This window comes from Pseudopodoces humilis, chromosome 19, assembly GCF_049639895.1.
Source record: "Pseudopodoces humilis isolate 2021_Gansu_Grassland_sample_001 chromosome 19, ASM4963989v1, whole genome shotgun sequence".
In the NCBI taxonomy this organism is placed as follows: Eukaryota; Metazoa; Chordata; class Aves; order Passeriformes; family Paridae; genus Pseudopodoces; species Pseudopodoces humilis.
The window spans coordinates 12,178,062-12,197,448 of NC_142218.1; the positions used below are offsets into that span (position 1 = coordinate 12,178,062).

The window sequence follows — 19,387 nt, forward strand, 5'->3', positions numbered from 1 at the left end:
GGGACAAATCCCATGACTTTAATAAATGAGCAAGGTCCTAATATGGGGCTTTCCTAGAGAGTAGTTTATTTTATAAATGTCTGCAGTAACTAACAGTGCCCAGTTATGGGGAGTGTGTCACCATCTGGATGACTGCTCACAGCTGGTATCATAATTTTTGGATCATTCCTTTGGCTTGCATTGAAGTTGCAAAGACAGTATGTGGCTTAAACTAGTTGGCTCAAGAGTAGCAGCTCAACACTAGCAAACATCTAACTTCCACATGTGCATCTCTCCCTGTGCTGAGGTATTGACAGGAGCCTCAGTTTATATGCATGCAGTTTATAAACAGCAAGAATACTGGAAATGAGGTAATATTTTGTATAAACATTTATTTTACAGTTTAAGAACAAGCCATTCAAAACATCTGGAAATCACAGGAACATGAGTAATATATAATAGCAATATCTTAAATATGCATTAGTAATATAAAGTCATCTTTCACTCTGATAGAAGTTACAACTTCATTTTTCTAAAAAGTATTTAAGACATGAAATATGCTTAGGTAATACATATATACAGCATCTAATTTTCTCTCTTCTTTCGAGTGGAGTCTGAGACTCCAGAGGTTTCTGTGATGGAAACAATGTGCTACAACTTGAAGGCTGGATTGGTTTGGATTGTATATGCAGAACTAGGCAAATAATTTACACCCATCTTGGTTCTGTGTGCATGTAAGTGACAGAGCACGGTTTTCAGACCCTGTGCACGTGCACTCCCACAGCTGCTCACCTATTCACAACAACCGATGTAGTTATGAATCATTAGGTCTGGAGTTATTTCTAGAATGTCTCTGTATCTATATCCTAACTAAGCTATGACCTACTTTCATTATAACCCCCTGCCCATCAGTGTGCTGTTATGCTTCCAGTGGTGATTTGGTAAAATGTGTTTGCCCTGTCTAAGTACGTGTGAATTGATAAATAATTATGGATTTGATCAGCTTACAGCTGTTTTATCCTCGTCTCTAAGGCAAGCAATTCCCTTTCTATTTCATAGGGAAGGTCAGCATTAACTTGCACTTCAAAATACTGCTTGATTTCTTCCACCTCCTTTTCCCAGAACTCTTTTGAGATATCAAACAGTTCGGTCAGGTTGACATCTTCTAAACCCTTCAAGTTCAAAGCAGCATCAGTAGGGATGTAACCTATGGCAGTTGGTTTGGCAGAGGCTTTCCCTTCAATTCTGTTGAACATCCACTCCAGCACACGGGAATTCTCTCCGAAGCCAGGCCACAGGAATTTCCCTTGGCTGTCTTTCCGGAACCAGTTAACGTGAAAGATCCTGGGTAGTTTTGCAGCTGGACGATGGGCCATGCTCAGCCAGTGGGCCAAGTACTTGCCAAAGTTGTAGCCAAAGAAAGGCCTCATGGCAAATGGATCGTGCATAATGATTTTGCCTGTTTGAAGCACAGATGGAGAAGGTAAGGGAATAAATAGCACATTTATTCTAAAGCACAACGATTCAGATCCTCCCAGGGTTTAGTACTCATGATCCCTTCACCCCCCTCCCGAACCAAAGAGCTTTAAGAAACAACACAAGCATTATCCTTGATGCACAAAAGGTACAAATTAAATTAATTTTTGTTATTAAATTTCTTAAATCTCAGGTCAAGCAGCTTAAATGAAGATCCTCAAGAGATGGCTATCATTCATGCATTTATGTTGAGCTCTAGCAGAAGAGAAAAATTAAATTTGTCTATCCCAGACTGTAACAAGAACTCCCTGTCAAGGCTTCTGGCAACCCTGTGCCTGCATCCTGTTCTGTATGCTGGCCACCTAAGGGATTATTTTGCTTAATTTGACTTTTACAGAGAATTTGGCTGTTAATTCCAGTACAAATATTTTCTATTGTGAAAATGCACAGGTTGCAAAATTAGCTGCCAAGACTGAAATGTGAAAGAGCAGGGGGAAGGAGAGGGCAGGCAGTCCAGAGGGGCCTTCCTTTAATACAGGTAGGCAGATTAAATTTTGATTTACCTTTGTGCTCAGCAGCTGCTGTTGCTTCAGATCTCATGGCTGCTCCTACAAATACTCCATGCTTCCAGTTAAAGGCCTCATATACAAGAGGGACACCTAAAAAGAACAAAATCACTTCAGTAATTAGAGGTCCAGAAATATTTTTATGACAGGTTTTGTTGTCTGAGAGAGTGCTAAATGCATGTTACTGGATAATGTATTCTAATTTTTCCTGGTTTTTTTAAAATCAGCTTACTTCCTGCTCTCTTACAGCAAAGAAGTTTAAATGAATGTTTTCAAAACTGGCTACTGATTACTGAACACATCCAGTGGGATATAGCTGGGACATCAGAATCTTCAGCAGATTTTAGTGGAAATAGAATCTGGTCCTGTGGTCATACTAGACTCAGACCTAGCATTACTTCTATTTTTCAACTTTAGGTGACCTTTAGCAGAACAATTTATTTTACTTCCTTTCCTTTAAACTATCTAAAATCGATTCATTTCTCTAACCATTTGCTAACTGAACTACTTAAACTACAGGCAAACTGAGACCAATACAGCAATTTTCTATGTGTCTACTACCCATGTTAGTGGGTCCTGATCTCCCCCCAGCCCATTATTATTATTATCTGCTTTGTGTTAACATCAAACAACTCAGACACTCAAGCACCAGTGGCTGGAAGCGTGTGTGCCAAAGGCTAACACGGAGAAATTGGACTAACATGGTTATTTCCTTGCTTTTGCAGCTGTGAAAGCAAAACCTGTGTCTACGCCCAGCTGTGTGTCAACCCTTCTGTGGGCAGCACTTCAGCCTGGAAAGGTGGCTGCTGCATCTCTTACCAGCTGGTCTGCGGCCTCCAAAAATGATCCCTTCGATGGGAACGCCTTCGGGGGACTCCCACGCAGGATCCATGATGGGGCACTGCCTGGCTGGGGAGCAGAACCTGGAGTTGGGGTGAGCACAAGGTTCTCCTGCAGAGAATAAAAAGGTCATGATGGCAGAATTAACTTCAATCTATTCATTAATTTAAAAGAAAGCCAAGAGAGGGCCATGGTGTGGGCCAGGTACCGTTGTCTGGGGTCCAATCCTTGTTCTTCCATGAGGTCACTGTCACTCCAGCGGGCAGGGGCTCATCAATGCCTTCCCAGTAAACACCTCCATCACTGGTTTCTGCCACGTTGGTAAAGATGGTGTTCTTGAATATGGTTTTAATAGCATTGGGGTTTGTTTTGACTGAGGTTCCAGGCGCAACACCAAAAAAGCCATTTTCGGGATTGATTGCCCTTAAGTTGCCTGGAAGTTAAATGACAAAATATAAGTAAATCATACTGATTTAATTCTATCCAGAAGTTTATAGCATGTCTTACTGCACCTACAGCAACCTGTAAAACATTTCAATTTAATTTCCATACCTTGTTCATCAAATTTCATCCAGGCAATATCATCACCCACACACTCAATTTTCCATCCTGGCAGGCTTGGGTTCATCATGGCCAAGTTGGTTTTTCCACATGCACTTGGGAATGCTGCAGCAAAGTACTTCTTTTTACCTTCTGGATTGGTAATTCCCAGGATCTATTGAAAAATTAATGCAGCTATTAAACACAGTCTTTTTTCTTGCAATTTTCATTTTGGAGATTGTTTCCCAGCAAGTAGAAATGATAAAATATTTAATTATGCACATTTGTTCCTTCAGAAGAAGCACCACATAATATTTTTGACAAATAATTCAAGCTGTATTTTTTAAATCAGAGAGTCAACTCTTCTTGCCATTAGAATATCTGTAGGAAATTCTTATATTTTTTTTAAATGTTAGGTCTGTATGTAATAAATTATTTTTTTTTTTAATTTTGTTGATTAAAGACCATATACATCTGTGTTTCTATGTTGAGACAGAATAAAACCAGGCAATATTCTTTTGGCTGCACAAGTGGAGTGAAGGGAAAGCACTTTGTGCATGGATACTTCTGCTCTTCTCAAACAAAATTTTTTCTAAGGCTATTATCTTATGCGCTTTGAAATACTTTTCAGTGGTATTTTATGGTGGTAGAATGTTTAAATGACAGCAGAAATTAAAGCCAGAAAGTTACACAGCGGAACTCCCTTAGAAAATATGATATTTGCAGGTTTTTGAGTGCACAGACCTCTTTATAATTTGGCTCAGTCATCACTGATTCTGTGATGTTCAGGCTCTGCTTATGTACATGGATCTGCCTACAAGAAGTCCCTCTCAGAAATTCAAATCTTTTATGCCATTACAGGTCATATTTTAAATGTTTAGTACTTGGCCTTGCAAGGCTCTCATGAGCCTGGCATGTGACAGATTTCCTATCTAAAGTTACAGGACTATCCATATGAGACTAGTTTAATTGATGGCGAGACGGGTGATAGATTTATGTGGCCTTAATTTGGGGTTTAACGGCTGTTCAAGCACACAAGATTTAATAGCTCTTACCAGCATGTGCTCTGCGAGCCAGCCCTCCTCTTTGGCCAGTCTGCTGGCAATTCTGAGAGCAAAGCATTTCTTCCCCAGCAAGGAGTTTCCTCCGTAGCCGCTGCCAAACGAAATGATCTCCCTGCGATCCGGGAGATGAGCAATCAGCGTCAGCTCCGGGTTGCACGGCCAGTTGTTGATTAATGGCTCTGCAGAACAGAATGTTGTACATGAATGCAGCAATTTCCATGCTTGATCACGCTGTTGTTTCATCAGCATCGAGCCTCTGACAGCAACCCACACCAGATGCTTCAAGGAAATCCCTGGTAAGTACTAGGGATAATAATCTCCCTTCCATCAAACTCTCGTTGAGCTTTGATTCCTTTGGCTGAGTTTTGAACCTAGTGTTGTTACAGAACCACCCTGGTCTTCCGTGGTGAGGGTGTCCCATGTGCTGAGTCATGCAGTCAGCTCCAAAACACAGCCCTGGGAATTTCCAGGGGTTTTTAAAGGCTCCTGGGGTTTTTAATGGCTCCTGGGTTTTTTTATGGCTCTTACCTTTTAGTGGCAGAGGGCATCCAACTGAGTGAAGGCATTTTACAAACTCCCCATTGCCCAGGGCTTTCAAAACATCTGTTCCCATCCGTGTCATGATCCTCATGCTGGCCACCACATAGGGCGAATCCGTCAGTTCGATCCCAATCTTGGACAAAGGTGACCCAATAGGCCCCATGCTGAAGGGGATGACATACATTGTACGTCCTGGAGAACAGGGAGTAGCAAGATGTGGCCAAGAGCAAAACAAGGAACATTTTGAAGTAACCTTTATTAACAAGGAGGTTGTTTCTCAGTCCTTTAAAAGCTGTCTTGTGGGAGCTTCTGGTGATGTTTAAAGAGCTGTAGCTTTCTGTTTGTCTAATTGTGTAGCAAGAAGTTTTATCTTAAATGCTGAAAGCAGCAGTTCAGACAGATTGTCCAGCCAGGAATAACGGGGGTGAAGGCTGAGTTCTGTGTTAGTGTAAATCCCTAAATCTGAAATTATTCCTGTGACTGGGGGGTCCTTCATTCTCATCTCACTTCCTATCTGCTCCACAGTTACTGTGTGACTGAACCAAGTCCCACAGATTTTTGTACTTTGCCACACTTTAGGAAAACAAGAGTTCTGGAAAGAGACTGAGGACTGTCCTTGCCCAGGTATTCAGGTCCATGCTAAAGACCTGCATTAAACCACTGAAGTTACTGTCGGGGGTATAAAGCTAAATCTTCAGCTCAATTTGTTCTTTAAAGATTACAGTAACTTGCAGCAGTAGCAAGTGTCTCAGCAATGCTAAAAGTTCAGGGTCAATCATCTTTTTCTTGCCTACCTTGCATGCAACCTGGGAACCTGGTGTTGAAGGCTTTCTCAAAATCTTCCTCAGACATCCAGCGCCCCAGCTGGCTTGTTCCAGTTTTAGGCATGGGAGTGGTATCTCTCTGCTCTTGAGTGATGATAACAGTTTTGCTCTCAATTCTTGCCACATCTCTTGGATCAGTGAGAGCCAACCAGCTGCATTTCACCAAAATCAAGAAATTGGACTTTAATTAACAATATAGCATTTTTACCCTTCTGTGGGACCACTTTAGCACGATAGGCTGCTAAAACAGTGCTTTGTAAGGCAGAAATTAGTGACAAAGCAGTATAACAGATAATCTCAAAAATCAGTCAGATACATTCTCTCATACAAATTGTTTTAAGACTTTCCAGTAATAACAACAAATTATATGGCCTAGGAAATTCTTGTTACATGTTAATACTCCTTTGCTTCTTATCTCAGCCTTATTCTCTGTTGCTAACTTTCAGGAAGAAGTTAATCTTGTTTAATTCTTATTCTCATCAGTGTGAAGTTGCTTTGTATGGGGACCACAAAATGATGCCTCAAGCTAAGTGGATGCCAAGGAAAGTAGTTTAAGTGTTGGTATAAGTGCCAGAGGGATCAGAACCCAGCTTAGTGGATTGGCATAGTCCCTTAAATTAGAGGCATCACAAAGGAAATACTGAGTATAAGCACGATCATTAAAAGTGAAGGAGTTTATTAAAGGGGATTCTTTTTCCCCTCTAAGGAATTTTTGCCATCTATTTACAATAGAGGCGATTGTTTTACATTTTCACCTCTGTGAATTGAAATTTTCCACGAGTATAAAAATGTTCTAGTTGGGCTGTCATAACCATCATCACTACAGCTAAGCATATAATTAACAATGAATAATTTATCTGGTGAATCTTGCCCTTTTCTCTCCCAAATAGTCTGCAAACAGATTGCCAAATTCCTGCACTTAGTTATTCAGAAGTCTTTGCAGATTTCTCCCATGAAGATCTCGTGGTTGGCACATAATTCTCGAGTATGCACTTGTTGTTAATATTCTCCTTTCATGTTCAGTTAGTTGGGAGAAATGATGAAATATTTGAAAAAAGTATTTGCAGAATACATTAGAGTCAAAGCTCATCGGCACGATATGAATAATGCCTGTACTGAATAATATTTGAACACCCACAGACCTATTTGAATGCCACAAAAAAGTGTGTGATGAATAAACTAATTGGCTAAAATAGTAGAATTCTTCAGAAGAAGATTTGCTCAATAATATTTAGCCATTGCTAATGATAAGTTGCATAAGTCTCATGACATTTTTTCAGTCCCCTGATGAAACTAATCAATAGAGAAAGTGTACAGTTGATAGTCCAATTGAATAATATGCTTTATGCTAATTTTTAGAGGAAAAAGTTTGCTTTTCCTGAGTATTTCACCTATGTAAGCTAAAGTTCCAAAATGTTCATGGGAAGCAAATACTGGAGAATTATAAGAAGTTTTTAAAGTAAGCAGGATAGAAAATGAATTTTCCAGTTCTGAGATGATACTTGACTTCATTTAGGCTACTCACCAGTTCTCATACTTGTTCAGCTTCTTGATCATGCCTTGTTCTACCATGATGTCCAGGATTTTTTTGTTCTCTTCTTCCGAGCCATCGCAGATGTGGATGCACTCAGGCTGGCACAGCTTGGCATTGGTTTCGATGAAATCCCTTGCTTCCGGAGACAGACTCTCCAAATCCCCCTGGACAACCTTGGGCATGACGTTCATCTCGGCTTTCAACTGTGGAGGCATTATTGAAGCTGTTGTGGATCTTGTTGATGGCTGTAAAATACTGATCACAATCTAAAATCAAATAGATTAGGTGAGTTAGCATACTTTAAGTTCTAACCGGTGTCACAAAGCCTAACAACATATAGCAGAAAGAATTTGCAATGGACTTGATTATGGACTGCTTTAAAATCAAGGTAGGGAATTTGGACCACTGCTAATTTCAAGGTGGAAAAAACAGAATTAATTCTACTAATTTAAGGTGGAAAAAATAGAGGCAATTCTACTTACTGTCTATGCAAGGTGGAGCTGGATGCCAGAGAGGATTTTGCTGTGCCTTTCAGTTGAGCCCGTTTCACTTGCCTTGGAGCTCTCTTGCAATTGCTGCTTTCCAAGGATGCACCTCCTTCCTTAAATATTCTTTGTGGTAGTGTCCATCCCACCAGTTGAGGTGAGAGAGGCTTGTCCTTTACATCACCACTGGATGTGTCTTGGGACAGTGCCACTGACATTGTCATCGTGCAAAGTTGTCAACAAAGCAGCCCTGGCGGGCTAATCATTTAACAGCCTTGATTAATGAATGCTGAAAGCGGAGGTTCTTAGCCCACGGGTTTGCTGGTTTGAAGCAGTTACAAAATTTAGCAGTTTAACCAAACTTTGATCCAATTTGGCTTTGAAATCAAAAACGTCATAACTCCTCGGCGTGTGGGAAAGGTTGAGTACAAAGAGTCTCTGGAACCAGGAACGCGGAGGTCGTGCACGGAGGCAAAGTGCAGTTGGCACATTTTGTAGGCAGATGGTCACTAGTTGGCTGTGAAGTGGAGGCTCGTCCAAGGAGTGTTTACTCACCTTGGGAACATTGCCTGATCTGGGTATAAAGTTCAACAGTGAGCACTGACAGGCCTGAATAACCGCTACATACACAAGGCCCACGGCTCTTATTTTTGTCGATGCAATTTGAATAAAATCCCAAGAGATATAAATCTAAGTGTTGGGGCTCCTTCAGTGTAGGCAAGGAAGCTTTTGCTTATGGCTTGTTTTAGGCTCTTGCAAACTAAACATTATTATTTTCTATTGCTACAGCCTCAGAAGAAGTAGAGTGGCAACTTCTCAATAATTAACCTCCTCTTTCAAATATTATGTTTTATTTTAGCGGGAGTTCTATGTGGGGGAGGTATCATAAAATATTAACCCATCCCTAAATTAGTACTCGCAGCAAAAGCACAGAGCAGCTCAGGACTGGGGCTGCACACGTTTGTTCTGTGGGTGAAATGCACCGTGTGCATGTGCACAAACATAGATTTGAGTCTGTATCTGTGTCAGTTGTGGCAGTATCTGATATCAACAGCCACAATTACTCATAATTCTGAGGGTTATCTCCGTGTGATAACAGACACTTGAGTGTGATCTCAGACACTTTGAGCTCTTGTCTCTGTTTCTGCAGGCCTGTCTTTAGCTTCCCCTATTCCATTTTAGACCACTGTGACCATAAAGAAAGGTGGTCTTCTTGTCTATTTGTTCATGCAGTCTGGGTGTGTGAAGACTGAAGTATTCAGACAAATAGAACTGTAGAAATAACCCTGTTGCCATTTCCTCTCACTCTGTTTATACCCAGTCTTAGCAAAGCATCCGAAGCCTGGATGAGGTGATGCTTTTGTGCCAACTTGTGACTTTTTTGTCTTGGTGTGGCTTTTCCCATGGTTGTCATTGGTAGCTCGCAGAAAAGGAAATTTGGGATTTCCAGCTGAGTTTCAGGGAGTTCTATAAAGTAACAAAATGGACTTATCTTGTATAAAGGGTGTTCACAACCCAGCTGTTGCTCAGGTTTGTGAGGCAGTTGGATGTTCCCAGCAAGGTTCCTGCTGGGGCAGCCAGCAGTGACTTGCAAACCCCAAAAAGCCAGGCTGGCAGAGCAGCAGGGATCAGGACTGCAGCTCACTCCTCACCCTGCAAGTCTAAAATACTGCAGAGCTGACTCTCCCACTGCAGGAACACCCTGTGGGACTGTACCCTCTATCTCCCCTGCAAAGCCTTTTATTATGTTTTGTAAATAAGGGAAGAAAACAGTGAGGTAAGAGGGGCTGTCCTTGATGCATGGCAAGGCCAAACATTCCTGAAAAGGAAAACAAAAATCTGGTGGGATAAGAGGTGCTAAAGACTGCTCCAGATAGGGCTGTGATGTAAGCAAAGATAAAATCCAAAACCAATTTAATAATAACAAAGCTGGTATTTGTCTTCAGAGTCCACATACTGTGCTGCTGGTGGAGTTGATCAGAAATATTTTCCTTTTAAAACACACCATAAAGTACCTTCATTAAAAATAAAATGGAGCATAATTTTTAGTAATACCAAGCAGAGCCTTTTTTTAGTGAAGTACAAAAATACTGAGTGCTTTTTGCTGGCAAGGTAAGTCAGTGTACACAGAAATAACTGAGAGTAAGCCAGCAATGCTCAGTTGTCAGAAGACAACAGACCAGGAAATGATCATATTTCAGCACAAGTAAAATCAGAATAAAAGTTTACCTACAACAGTGTAATACAGCAGAATCATTCCTAGTGTTTCTAGGTTTTGAGAGGAGGAAAAAAAAAATCCCAAACCCAGAGCATTAATTTCTGCCAATTAAATTACAGTCAGGCAGGTGTTGTGCAAATTTTCTAACACTGCAATCCTAACCTCCCACAATCTTGCTATACAAACTGTGGGCTTCTCTTGAGAAGACACTAAATATGCCAAATTGGTGGCACTGTGTTATGAACATATGTCCATTAAAAATCACATTAAGGATTCCAAATGTTTTTCATTTGTGATGGCAGCAAGGCTCGAGTACAGATGTCCACTGGGAATTCTAGACACTTCAGCATCAAATTACTTGTATTTAGGTAACACCTCCCATCAGAGGATCTCAAAGCATATCACAAACACACAGTAAGCCTCGAGCCCCTATATAAAACACACATAGTATTTGGTGCAATGAAATAACTGGAGCATATGCAAATCAAGGCCAGGATTTTTTTCAAGAATCTTCTCATTTAGAGATTCAGCTTTTAGACAGCCAACAGAAGGCATTAAAGGTTTTATGTGAAGATAGTGAATTCTCATAACACCCACTGTCTCCCACTCAAAAACCCAGATGTAACACTTCCAATGGCTCAGTTACAGTGGTCCTGAGGTCTTCACCCAGTACCAGCAGGTGCTGCTGTCTGGATTTGGTTTCTGGAAGATTCCACGAATGGCAAACATGGGAGGTGGTATGGGGAAATGTAAGGCCTTCAAAAAAAGCGTTGTCTTGAATGTAAAGTTTATTTTCCATTTAAATGAGAAGACTTTTTTAGTAGTAACTGCATTATAATGCTCATCTAATAGCTGATACGATTTCTTCTGATTGAACTTTTTTTGGCACTTTTTCTCTGTGCTTCTTGACACTTGAATGTGATGCTTATCAGGTGCCTTCTTGGAAGCTGTCAAATCATTTAAATGTGTGTGAATCTGACATTTCAAGATGATAGCGTTCAACAAGTGCCTTGAAAGGAGGGGTTTTAGGATGTTTGCTTTGATGGACACTATTCAGGCTGTTCAAAACAGAAGTTTTTGCGCACTTAAGGTTTTTCAGACTAACTAGAACTGAATAAATGTAAAGGTTTTTAGATGCTCAGAAAAAGTATCATTAGAAAGCTTAACTCATCATACAAACTAAGGTGCAACAAAGTACTCACAGTGAGATTTGAAAGTTGTTAATGGCATATAATAATACTCAGAAATTCTACTTCCCTCCCATTGCTAATTCTCTCACATATTGTCACCTCCAAAGAGTTTGTCACTTGGGTATTTTGCTATAAAATTGTAGGTTTTTTAAATATTCTCTGAGCTGTTTTACTGACAGAAGAGCACAGCCTCTGGATTGTTATTTCTGTAGTGAAGTTGTGCTCAGCTGACACTGAGCACACTCCAACAGCTGCTGGACTGGGTGCCACAGAGCCCAGATCCAAGGGCAGCCCTTGCAAGCTCACAAAGAGCAGGGCAGGGATTGTTCTCTCAATTTCCAAAAGAAAATATGAACCGTGCAAATTGCCTGCAGTTGCAAAAGAGTCTGTGGGTGAGCCAAGTGCTGATTCCAGACCCCGCGCAGCCCCATGCGACATTTCCGCCTCACAGCCCCTCTTCTTCAGGCAGCTCTTCAGCACTGACCCATCTGCAGGAGGTCTGGGGACCTGGCACACATGCTGCATGCTCCTCTCCACGTGTGCTGCATGAACAGTGAGACACACCGAGTCTTTGCGACCGGACACCGAGCCTCTGCGACCGGCCACAACAGGTAGCAGCAAACGGGGGCACAGTGCTTTACCCCCTCCTCACCCCCTTTCCAATCGAGACAGGCTTGGAGAGATCGTGAGAAATGATGTTTGTGGATCCCTACAAAAGGCCTAAATTTTTTTGGCTTGTGTTCAAAATGAAGTGGCTTCTTCTGGTGGCAGAGGAGTGGAAAAAAAATACCCAGATTTATCACTATTAGACTGTACTTCCATTAGCCTGTCCAGCGTTTTCAGCTTGACAACAGACATTTCTCAAAACAAATGGAAGCAAATTTCAGCAGCCAGGAAGATGCACTGGTGCATATTTAAAGTCTCTAAACAAAGTCACCAATCTTTGATGCTTACTTAAGCATCAGCTCAAGTGTTCAGTCCTAAGCTATATTTTAGGGAAAGTCCTGGTTGTGCCACAGTACATGGCAAGGCTGACATTACACCATGGGCACACTGTTTTCTTGCTTGTTCTGCTTTGGCAGATAAAACAGTTATTATTGTTGTTATTATTACTTTATTTTTAAGCTCACTTTTACAGCTCAGCTCTGGAGATGGGATTGAGACATGTGATTTTAACTCTGATAAGCAGCCACTCCTCTGGAGCCATTTCTTGAGCTGTGACTCTAATCTGGGGAGTCCTCCCTAAAGGAATACTGTCAAGGATCAGTGTGAATATGTGAGTAATGGGCTCTGTAGCAAATGGTACCTGACCAGTGGCCAGGTATGTGTAATTCTGTTGACTTGGGAGCTCCTCTCATCTACTGCAGAAGGTCTCAGTCATGTGGAAAGTTTGGGCCCACCAAGATTTTGACTGACTTTACCCTAGCCACAACAGAATGATGATTTTTGCATGGTTACTGCAGGTTGTTTTTTGCTGGATGAACAGCAGAACTACAGCCAGGAGAGAAGGGGACAAACCATACCAACCAGAGTGAAAAACAGTCAGCAAAAGGTTTGTGTTTCCCTTTACCTTTCAGCACCTGCTCTGCTCAGTCACACAAAGCCCAGATGGCTCCAAATCCAGTTTGCAAATAAAAATGGTTGTCCTTGCTGGAGTGAAGTCTCTTTACCACAGAGGAGTGTGTTTGCAGCTGTCAAGGACTTAGTGCTTCCTACCTGGGTAGGAAGCAGACAAATCCTTGTACATGAGTTCAAGCACCTCTTGTTCAAGAGTCTCCGGCTTCCTCTGGATGACTGGTGTTCTGCTAACTGTGACTTTTTACAGAGACCTCACATCCTCAGGCCCGAAGAAATGACATGAAAGCACCTTTTTGTATTCTAAATTTAAGTTTTTCTAGGATGAGACAACCCTGGCTCCACTTGCTCCTTCCTCTTGCACGCTGTTCTTTATTTCTCTGTGACACTTTGCCTGCGAGCAGCAGTTGTCCTTTCAGGATTACCCAGCTCTACCTGTTTCTCTTTCCTTTAAATCCCCCCATGTGCCTTTGTTCTCCCCCAAGATTTCAGTCCCTTGTTACATGCAGTCTGACCCACTGGTCACAGTTCTGTACATCCTTCTTGAGCCAACACCTTTGAAGAAGGATGGCTTTAACCAGTAAGATTGGGGGCAGATTCTGGAGGTTTAGGTTCTGTTCCTTCCTCTGCTATGGATTTCCCATTTGACTTTGGACATGTAGCTACATCCCCAAGCCTTTATCATCTCCTAGGAAGGGGTTTGGGAGGTCATAATGCCAATTTCTCCCTGTTCTTATGAATTCTCCTAGTTTGGTTGATAGTTCCCAGCTAGAGGAGCTTAAAACCTAATTAGATATGATCATTATCTCTTCTCATTTTTGTCTGTGCCACAGAAAGTCCCTGCTGGGTTCTCTCTAGGTTACTGTAATGCAAAAGTAAGTTCTTACTTGAAATTAAAAGCATTTACTATAAACTGTTTTCTCCTTCAATAGCAACACAAAAGCAGCAACTTGGGCTGAACTGTTTTCTGCTTCAAGTGAGACTTGTTCTATACTTTTTCCCCAGGAAAACAGCTTTGATTAATATTTCAAGCATTTTATAACACTAAAAGCCAAACAACAGGATAGAAAAGCTGATTATGCAGAAATGAAAGCCAACTACAATCTAAAGGTCAGAAGGCAAATGTGCCTATGTCAAGCACTACATACCTTTTGGTTCTTGAACCTGGCAGCTGGAGGAAAATCAACATTGCACAAAAACCAATAATCCCTGTAATGAATCCTCTGTTTACTGGAAAATTCTTATGTAAGTGTTAACAGGTCAGGTGAAATCCTACATACTGTACACTTCTGCTTAGCACCATTCTAACAGGAATAAAGCAACATCAGTGGACCACAATGGGATTTTCTTCAATGTGAAGCACTTTTGTTTGGTCAGTGTAAATGGTTCCTACCAGACAAATGCCACAGGTATGATTATTTCTACAAACAACACTCAGTAAAGAGATGAGGAGTTCAACTGGACCCTGGAAATGATGCTTTTTTCCTTATGCTTTTAGGAAGATAGAATTCTGATTGCTATAGGTGCATCTTTGACTGACCATCTGTAACTGTCTCCAAATTTTCTGATTCAGGATGATATATATGCAAATGAATACTGTTTATGTAAAGAGAAGCTTCTTACCTGTGTGCTTAAACCACTATGTACAAATGAACAGCAACTTGCATTCTGCAAATAAAATAAAAAACCCCACGCACTTGCTAACCTTGTAGAGTTCAGGTATTTGCTCTAAATAGCACTAAGTACTTTTTTTATTTTGGGTGGAGCATAAATGTGCTCTGCCCAGAAGATCTTAAACAAAAGATGGGTATGAATGACAGATCAAGAGACTTTCAGTTTGTAGAGGCAGCTCTGAATGGAGTAATAACCGTGATTCACAAAACTTGTCACCCTGGTATTCTCATCTGCTTTCTAGACACCGCCTCATCTTGATGTTTAAGATTACAAGGGCTATAAGATTGACTTTGTTTCTTCTTACAGGCACAGAAGACATGTGCAACTGAGCCTGCTATACCATATTTCCATTACCAGCTCCTGATGGAGAGGCCTGGGGCTATCTGGTTGTGGACTTTAAGTGATGGTTCAACATTGCAGCAGTGCAGAAAACTAAGATTTAAGGTATTTCTGCTGATAAATATAATGGACTACAGCACCTGCTTTTCAGTGAAGTGACATTAATATATAAGTTGTTAAATATTCCCCTAAATTTTCTTGATTTCTTTAGATTTTTGAATTAAGAAGATGATTTGGACTCCTCAGAAAGTTTAACCCCAAGAGAATTTGTTATCTGAGCTGGAAAAAAAGTGCACAGGAACCCACTGCTCTTCTGAACCCACCAACCACCTCCTTACTGCTGATTTTGCAAGGATTAACGTGTACTTGCTGCACATCCACGTGGAAGCAGAATTTGAACTCCTCTGGGTTTGTACATCTCACTCACAGATTTATTAGGACAATGATTTAATAGTCTCATTCTTTGGTGATCCTATTAACTTCCAAGTTTTGGTGTCTGTTCAGCTGTGCATGAAGAGCTGTTCTCAGAACTGTTTTCCTGATTAAAGATTAACAATGCGATAAAAGGAGGAAACATGGGCATCCTTGGAGTTTGTTTCTTACATCAGCTGGGTTAAACCTTTACTATCTTTTCTCACTGTGTATCTTCTCTCTGTGTTTGGCAATCAAATTCTGCACAGCTCCAGCACGTTTCCCCTGGTTTAGTCAAAACAAGAGGAAAACTTTCTGCCTTTTAAACTTTTAACTCTTCAACCCTTGCACAAACAGCAACAGAAACCTGTAATAACTAACCAAGGGGAGTTGTATCAAAAACTTTCTTTGCTATCTGTTGGATTAAAGAGTATTCTGGAAAAACAGTGGAAGTCACTGAGGTGTAGTTCACTGTATAACCACACTAATGTCTTTTGAAATGGAAGAAGTGATATGCTTCCCAATAAACATCCTTCCTCCAAACAGATCCAGGCACGCAGCTCTGCTATTTGCCACAAGCAGCAAATTCTATATTAGTGGATGGCAGGATTGTTTCTAAATATATCACAATGTTAGGTGAAACAGTTAATAGACAAATTGCAATTATGGTTAATAATTTTTAGGCCACTTCCCTGACTTGTGTCTAAGCAATCAATCATCCCTGGTACTTTCAGCTCCAATAAACTTACGTTAAATACTTCCCTTTTTATATATCCCACATCTGTACTCTATTATGTCTTGGTTTCTAGTCATGTTATATAATTATAATCATTTGCAGTATAGAGGAGGATTTTAAGAGCATAGACAATACTTGAAAGCATTAAGTCTTTTAACTTAATAGGAGTTACTTTTGTTCTGTTGCAAGAATCACTCATATTTAAAGGGATGATTTGTCTCCTCAAAGTCCAGATGAGCATTGGAGAGAGAGCAAAGCCTGGCTTTCCCTGTGCCCTAGGCACAACCCGAATTTAGCTGATCCTGCATGAGCAGCACAGTCCAAGCACTGTGCCCTGAGACAGCTCTGCAGCTCTGTTCACCCTCTTTGCATGAGAAGTGGTAATTTATAGCCTGCCTAGACACTAGTCAATCAATACCCTCCAGCATGATTTCCATCTGGCTTTGCTTTGCTGTGCTCCCATCTTCTCTCTGCTTCAGGGATTCAGCAAGGAAACAAGTAGGACTGTATGTTCTGATGTTCCTGGGTCCGAGGTCTGACTAGTTTTTATATGACTGTAGCAATAGGAAGCAGAGAATTGTGTTCTTTGGGGCAGGCAAGAAATCCAAGTCAGATCTGAATCCTTAGTGATGTCTGCTAAAATAAACTGTAGCTTCCATCTCCAAACCAAAGGTCTGGGGGAAAAAATAAAAAATTAATAATATCCTTCTTTCCAAGTGATCAAACTGTATATTTTCTCCTGAGAATATTCCAGGCCAGCACTGAAGCACTGACTTAATTCTGAATCTGCAAGATTCAGTTGCTTAGAACAGCATCAAAAAGAACATAACTTTTTTATCTCACTCATTAGCTGATGTGCTTTCCTTTTTTTTTTTTTTAATTTAATTAAGATTTTCGGTGGTCTCTGAAGAGATGCTTCGTATTTGTGAAAGTGGGACACCAAAGGAACAAGAAGCACCAGAAAACACAGCAAAAAGACTTCAACTATTTAGTGACAGCTTCAAGACCTGAGCAAGGTTTAAAGGAGCCAGATGAATTAGAAGACTGTAAAAGTATCTCCTCTTTCTCGGAAGCAGGTGATAGTGTGAAGGAGGTTATCTGGTGCTGTCATTATTGAGAGGGGCAATATCTCACTGCAAAAGAGGTGCTGAAGGTAGTGTTTGTCCCTGGGGTAGAAGCAAAGGGAAGGCGTTGGTGTTTGCAGCCTGGTGCTAAGGCACACACACCGCTGACAGGTGCGGTGTGAACGCGACACATACTTGGAAACAAAAGTGAGACATTGGTGGAAAGTGAAAATGGAAAACTTTCCAGATGCCAGGTGGAAAATGATATTAAAGCTGTCAAAATAAGTCACAACAAAGACTGGGTTTTCTCTTAGACTAACAGGAGTCATGTTCTGGAGAAGAATGGAGGTTTCAACTACAAGGCAGAGTGTCATAAATGAAACAATTGTGAGCATTGGAGGTTAAGTTTGAACCTATTTGTTTTGGGGTTTTGTGTTTTGGTCTCTTTATTTTTTCTTTTTCTCTTTGAAGTGCACTGCAGAGTTCCTGATTTACTCTACAGTTGGTGGACAGGTCAAAAATGTGTAAATAAATCCCACTGTCATTGCTTCACATAGTTATCTATTCTGGGCCTAATTCCAAGCCCTGTTAAATTGATGGCAATCCTTCCATTGGCATGGGAGGACTGCAGTTTAGAACCTGTGATGCAAAATATCACCAGAGAGGATGGATAAACAGCCTCTGCAGTCATCCAAAATGAGTCTCTGAAACACAGAAAGGGAAGTAAACCTTGAACTACATTCAAGGTCAAATATGCTTTATATATATGGTAATGGAGCTTTTAAAAATGTCAGCTCCACCTAAATGCATTAAACATCTTAAATATTATAAACGACCTTATTCAGATTTAAGACTGACAATCTGAACAGATAACCCAGTATTTTACTTCTTGAAAAATATTAGCTGCACTGTTTATACTTGGGTGGAAAACCACAAATCAGAACAAAGTTTGCTGTGTTTCCTTAGTGTAGCCAAGGAAATTTACTCTGGTGATTAAGGATTTTACTTGTCCATGTATTCACTTTAATGCAGTGGTAGATTCTTATCAACAATTTATCTGTACCTTGTGGCTGAGTTTTGTTTCTTTATGTAACGTTACTTTAGCACAGGAAAATGTGCCTACATTAAATTCCTTATGCTCCTTATGAAATATTCCTGACAAACAATAATTAATTTTGAACATTTACCCCCCGAAGTGTAATTATGACTTAAAATATAAAACACCTCTCTATTCTTTTTGTGATAGACTTTTCATGCAGGTTGTTAGATGTGTTAGAAAGAACCAGACTCCCAGAAGAGTGGGTAGAAGCTAGATTGCAGCTAGAGATGGACAATGCAGCAGCAGTAACTGGAGACTCTACACACAACACAGCCATTATGGAGCTGTTAACCTCTAGTGTGTCAAACCTACTCAGAAATTGGTTGAATTCTTAGATTGCTGATCCAAGTGGTTCCTTTAAATTCAGCAAAAAATTAACTGAAGGGGCATTCTGCATTTCAGCTATATATCCTTGGAAATATTGGTTATTAATGGAAATAATGACAGACCTTTACCGTACCTGCATGGTTGGTGCTGGTATTAATAATGCAGAAGTGCAAGGCAGGACAGCTATTAGAAGTTGATGACTGCTGAAGTGCAGAAAACCTCATTAAAATAACCTAAAGGATGGTGTATTACTGTAACAACTTTTTTTTCCTACAGTGCCCTTCAACAATCATAATTGCACAGTATACAGAGCAACTTGAAAAGATTTAGAAATGTGTAAGAAGTAAAATCTCTGGCCACAGTTACTGGCAGCCTAATTATGTGAATATATTGTATACTCTGCATCCTGTTCTTTAGTTTTGAGAGCCCGTGGATTCATGGATGATGAATAATGTGGTGTCTAACCAAAATATCAGCACTAAATTGCTGGAATAGATATTCAGCCTTAAATAATTGCTTCGGGTTTGTGTTGATTCCAAGCAGCAGAATAGTTATGACTAACTTGCAGTTGTTAAATGTAAACATGCTGTATTATTTTTGCATTTAAGATTTTAGAGAATTGCAGATAGGAGTGGTTGTTGTCAAGGGTGTTTATGGGATTTTCAGTTGCTGTCTCTGAGGATGAGGTCAAATAACCCCACCTCATCTTAGGGTACCGCTCAAAGGCCAGTGGGGTGGGCTGCTGGTTGTGCTACAGATATTTCACAAATGCCTGGGTTACATCCCCAGGGAAGGAAAACCACCACTTAGTTCAGGGTAAATCAGTTTAGCAGGATCTGGAACACACTGGGCTGCAGTCCCCGTGCAATGTGCTGTACTCTGCAATGCACCAAGCTAATATTTAGA

At 40.6% G+C, this 19,387-nt stretch overlaps 1 protein-coding gene and 1 long non-coding RNA gene across 5 annotated transcripts; one reads left to right on the forward strand and one right to left on the reverse strand.

The window, feature by feature from the left end:
• Positions 1-351: 351 nt before the first annotated feature.
• Positions 352-8,005, reverse strand: PCK1 (phosphoenolpyruvate carboxykinase 1). The gene is made up of 10 exons (XM_014254194.2): positions 7,846-8,005; positions 7,355-7,629; positions 5,800-5,981; positions 4,994-5,197; positions 4,457-4,644; positions 3,414-3,576; positions 3,070-3,294; positions 2,841-2,972; positions 2,019-2,114; positions 352-1,438 (listed from the first exon to the last, which is right to left on the reverse strand). The coding sequence occupies exons 2-10, from the start codon at positions 7,576-7,578 to the stop codon at positions 984-986; spliced, it is 1,869 nt and encodes a 622-aa protein (XP_014109669.1). The 5' UTR covers positions 7,579-7,629; positions 7,846-8,005; the 3' UTR covers positions 352-983.
• Positions 8,006-11,698: 3,693 nt separating this feature from the next.
• Positions 11,699-18,117, forward strand: LOC106628261 (uncharacterized). 4 transcript variants are annotated; one of them, XR_001331567.2, is made up of 6 exons: positions 11,699-11,867; positions 12,720-12,808; positions 13,837-14,076; positions 14,812-14,949; positions 15,056-15,252; positions 16,882-18,117. It is a non-coding gene; the product is annotated as an uncharacterized LOC106628261 (long non-coding RNA). The 4 variants fall into 4 exon arrangements; XR_001331566.2 differs by lacking the exon at positions 13,837-14,076; XR_001331569.2 differs by lacking the exons at positions 11,699-11,867; positions 12,720-12,808; positions 13,837-14,076 and adding an exon at positions 14,110-14,240.
• The last annotated feature ends 1,270 nt before the right edge of the window (positions 18,118-19,387 follow it).

Excerpts from the sequence above, each read along its gene's own strand:
- PCK1 (XM_014254194.2), bottom strand. The coding sequence starts at position 7,578 with ATGCCTCCACAGTTGAAAGCCGAGATGAACGTCATGCCCAAGGTTGTC. Across the intron at positions 3,295-3,413 it reads GATGAAATTTGATGAACAAG|GCAACTTAAGGGCAATCAAT; the intron begins GTATGGAAATTA and ends TTTAACTTCCAG. Across the intron at positions 1,439-2,018 it reads AGCAGCTGCTGAGCACAAAG|GCAAAATCATTATGCACGAT; the intron begins GTAAATCAAAAT and ends TGCTTCAAACAG.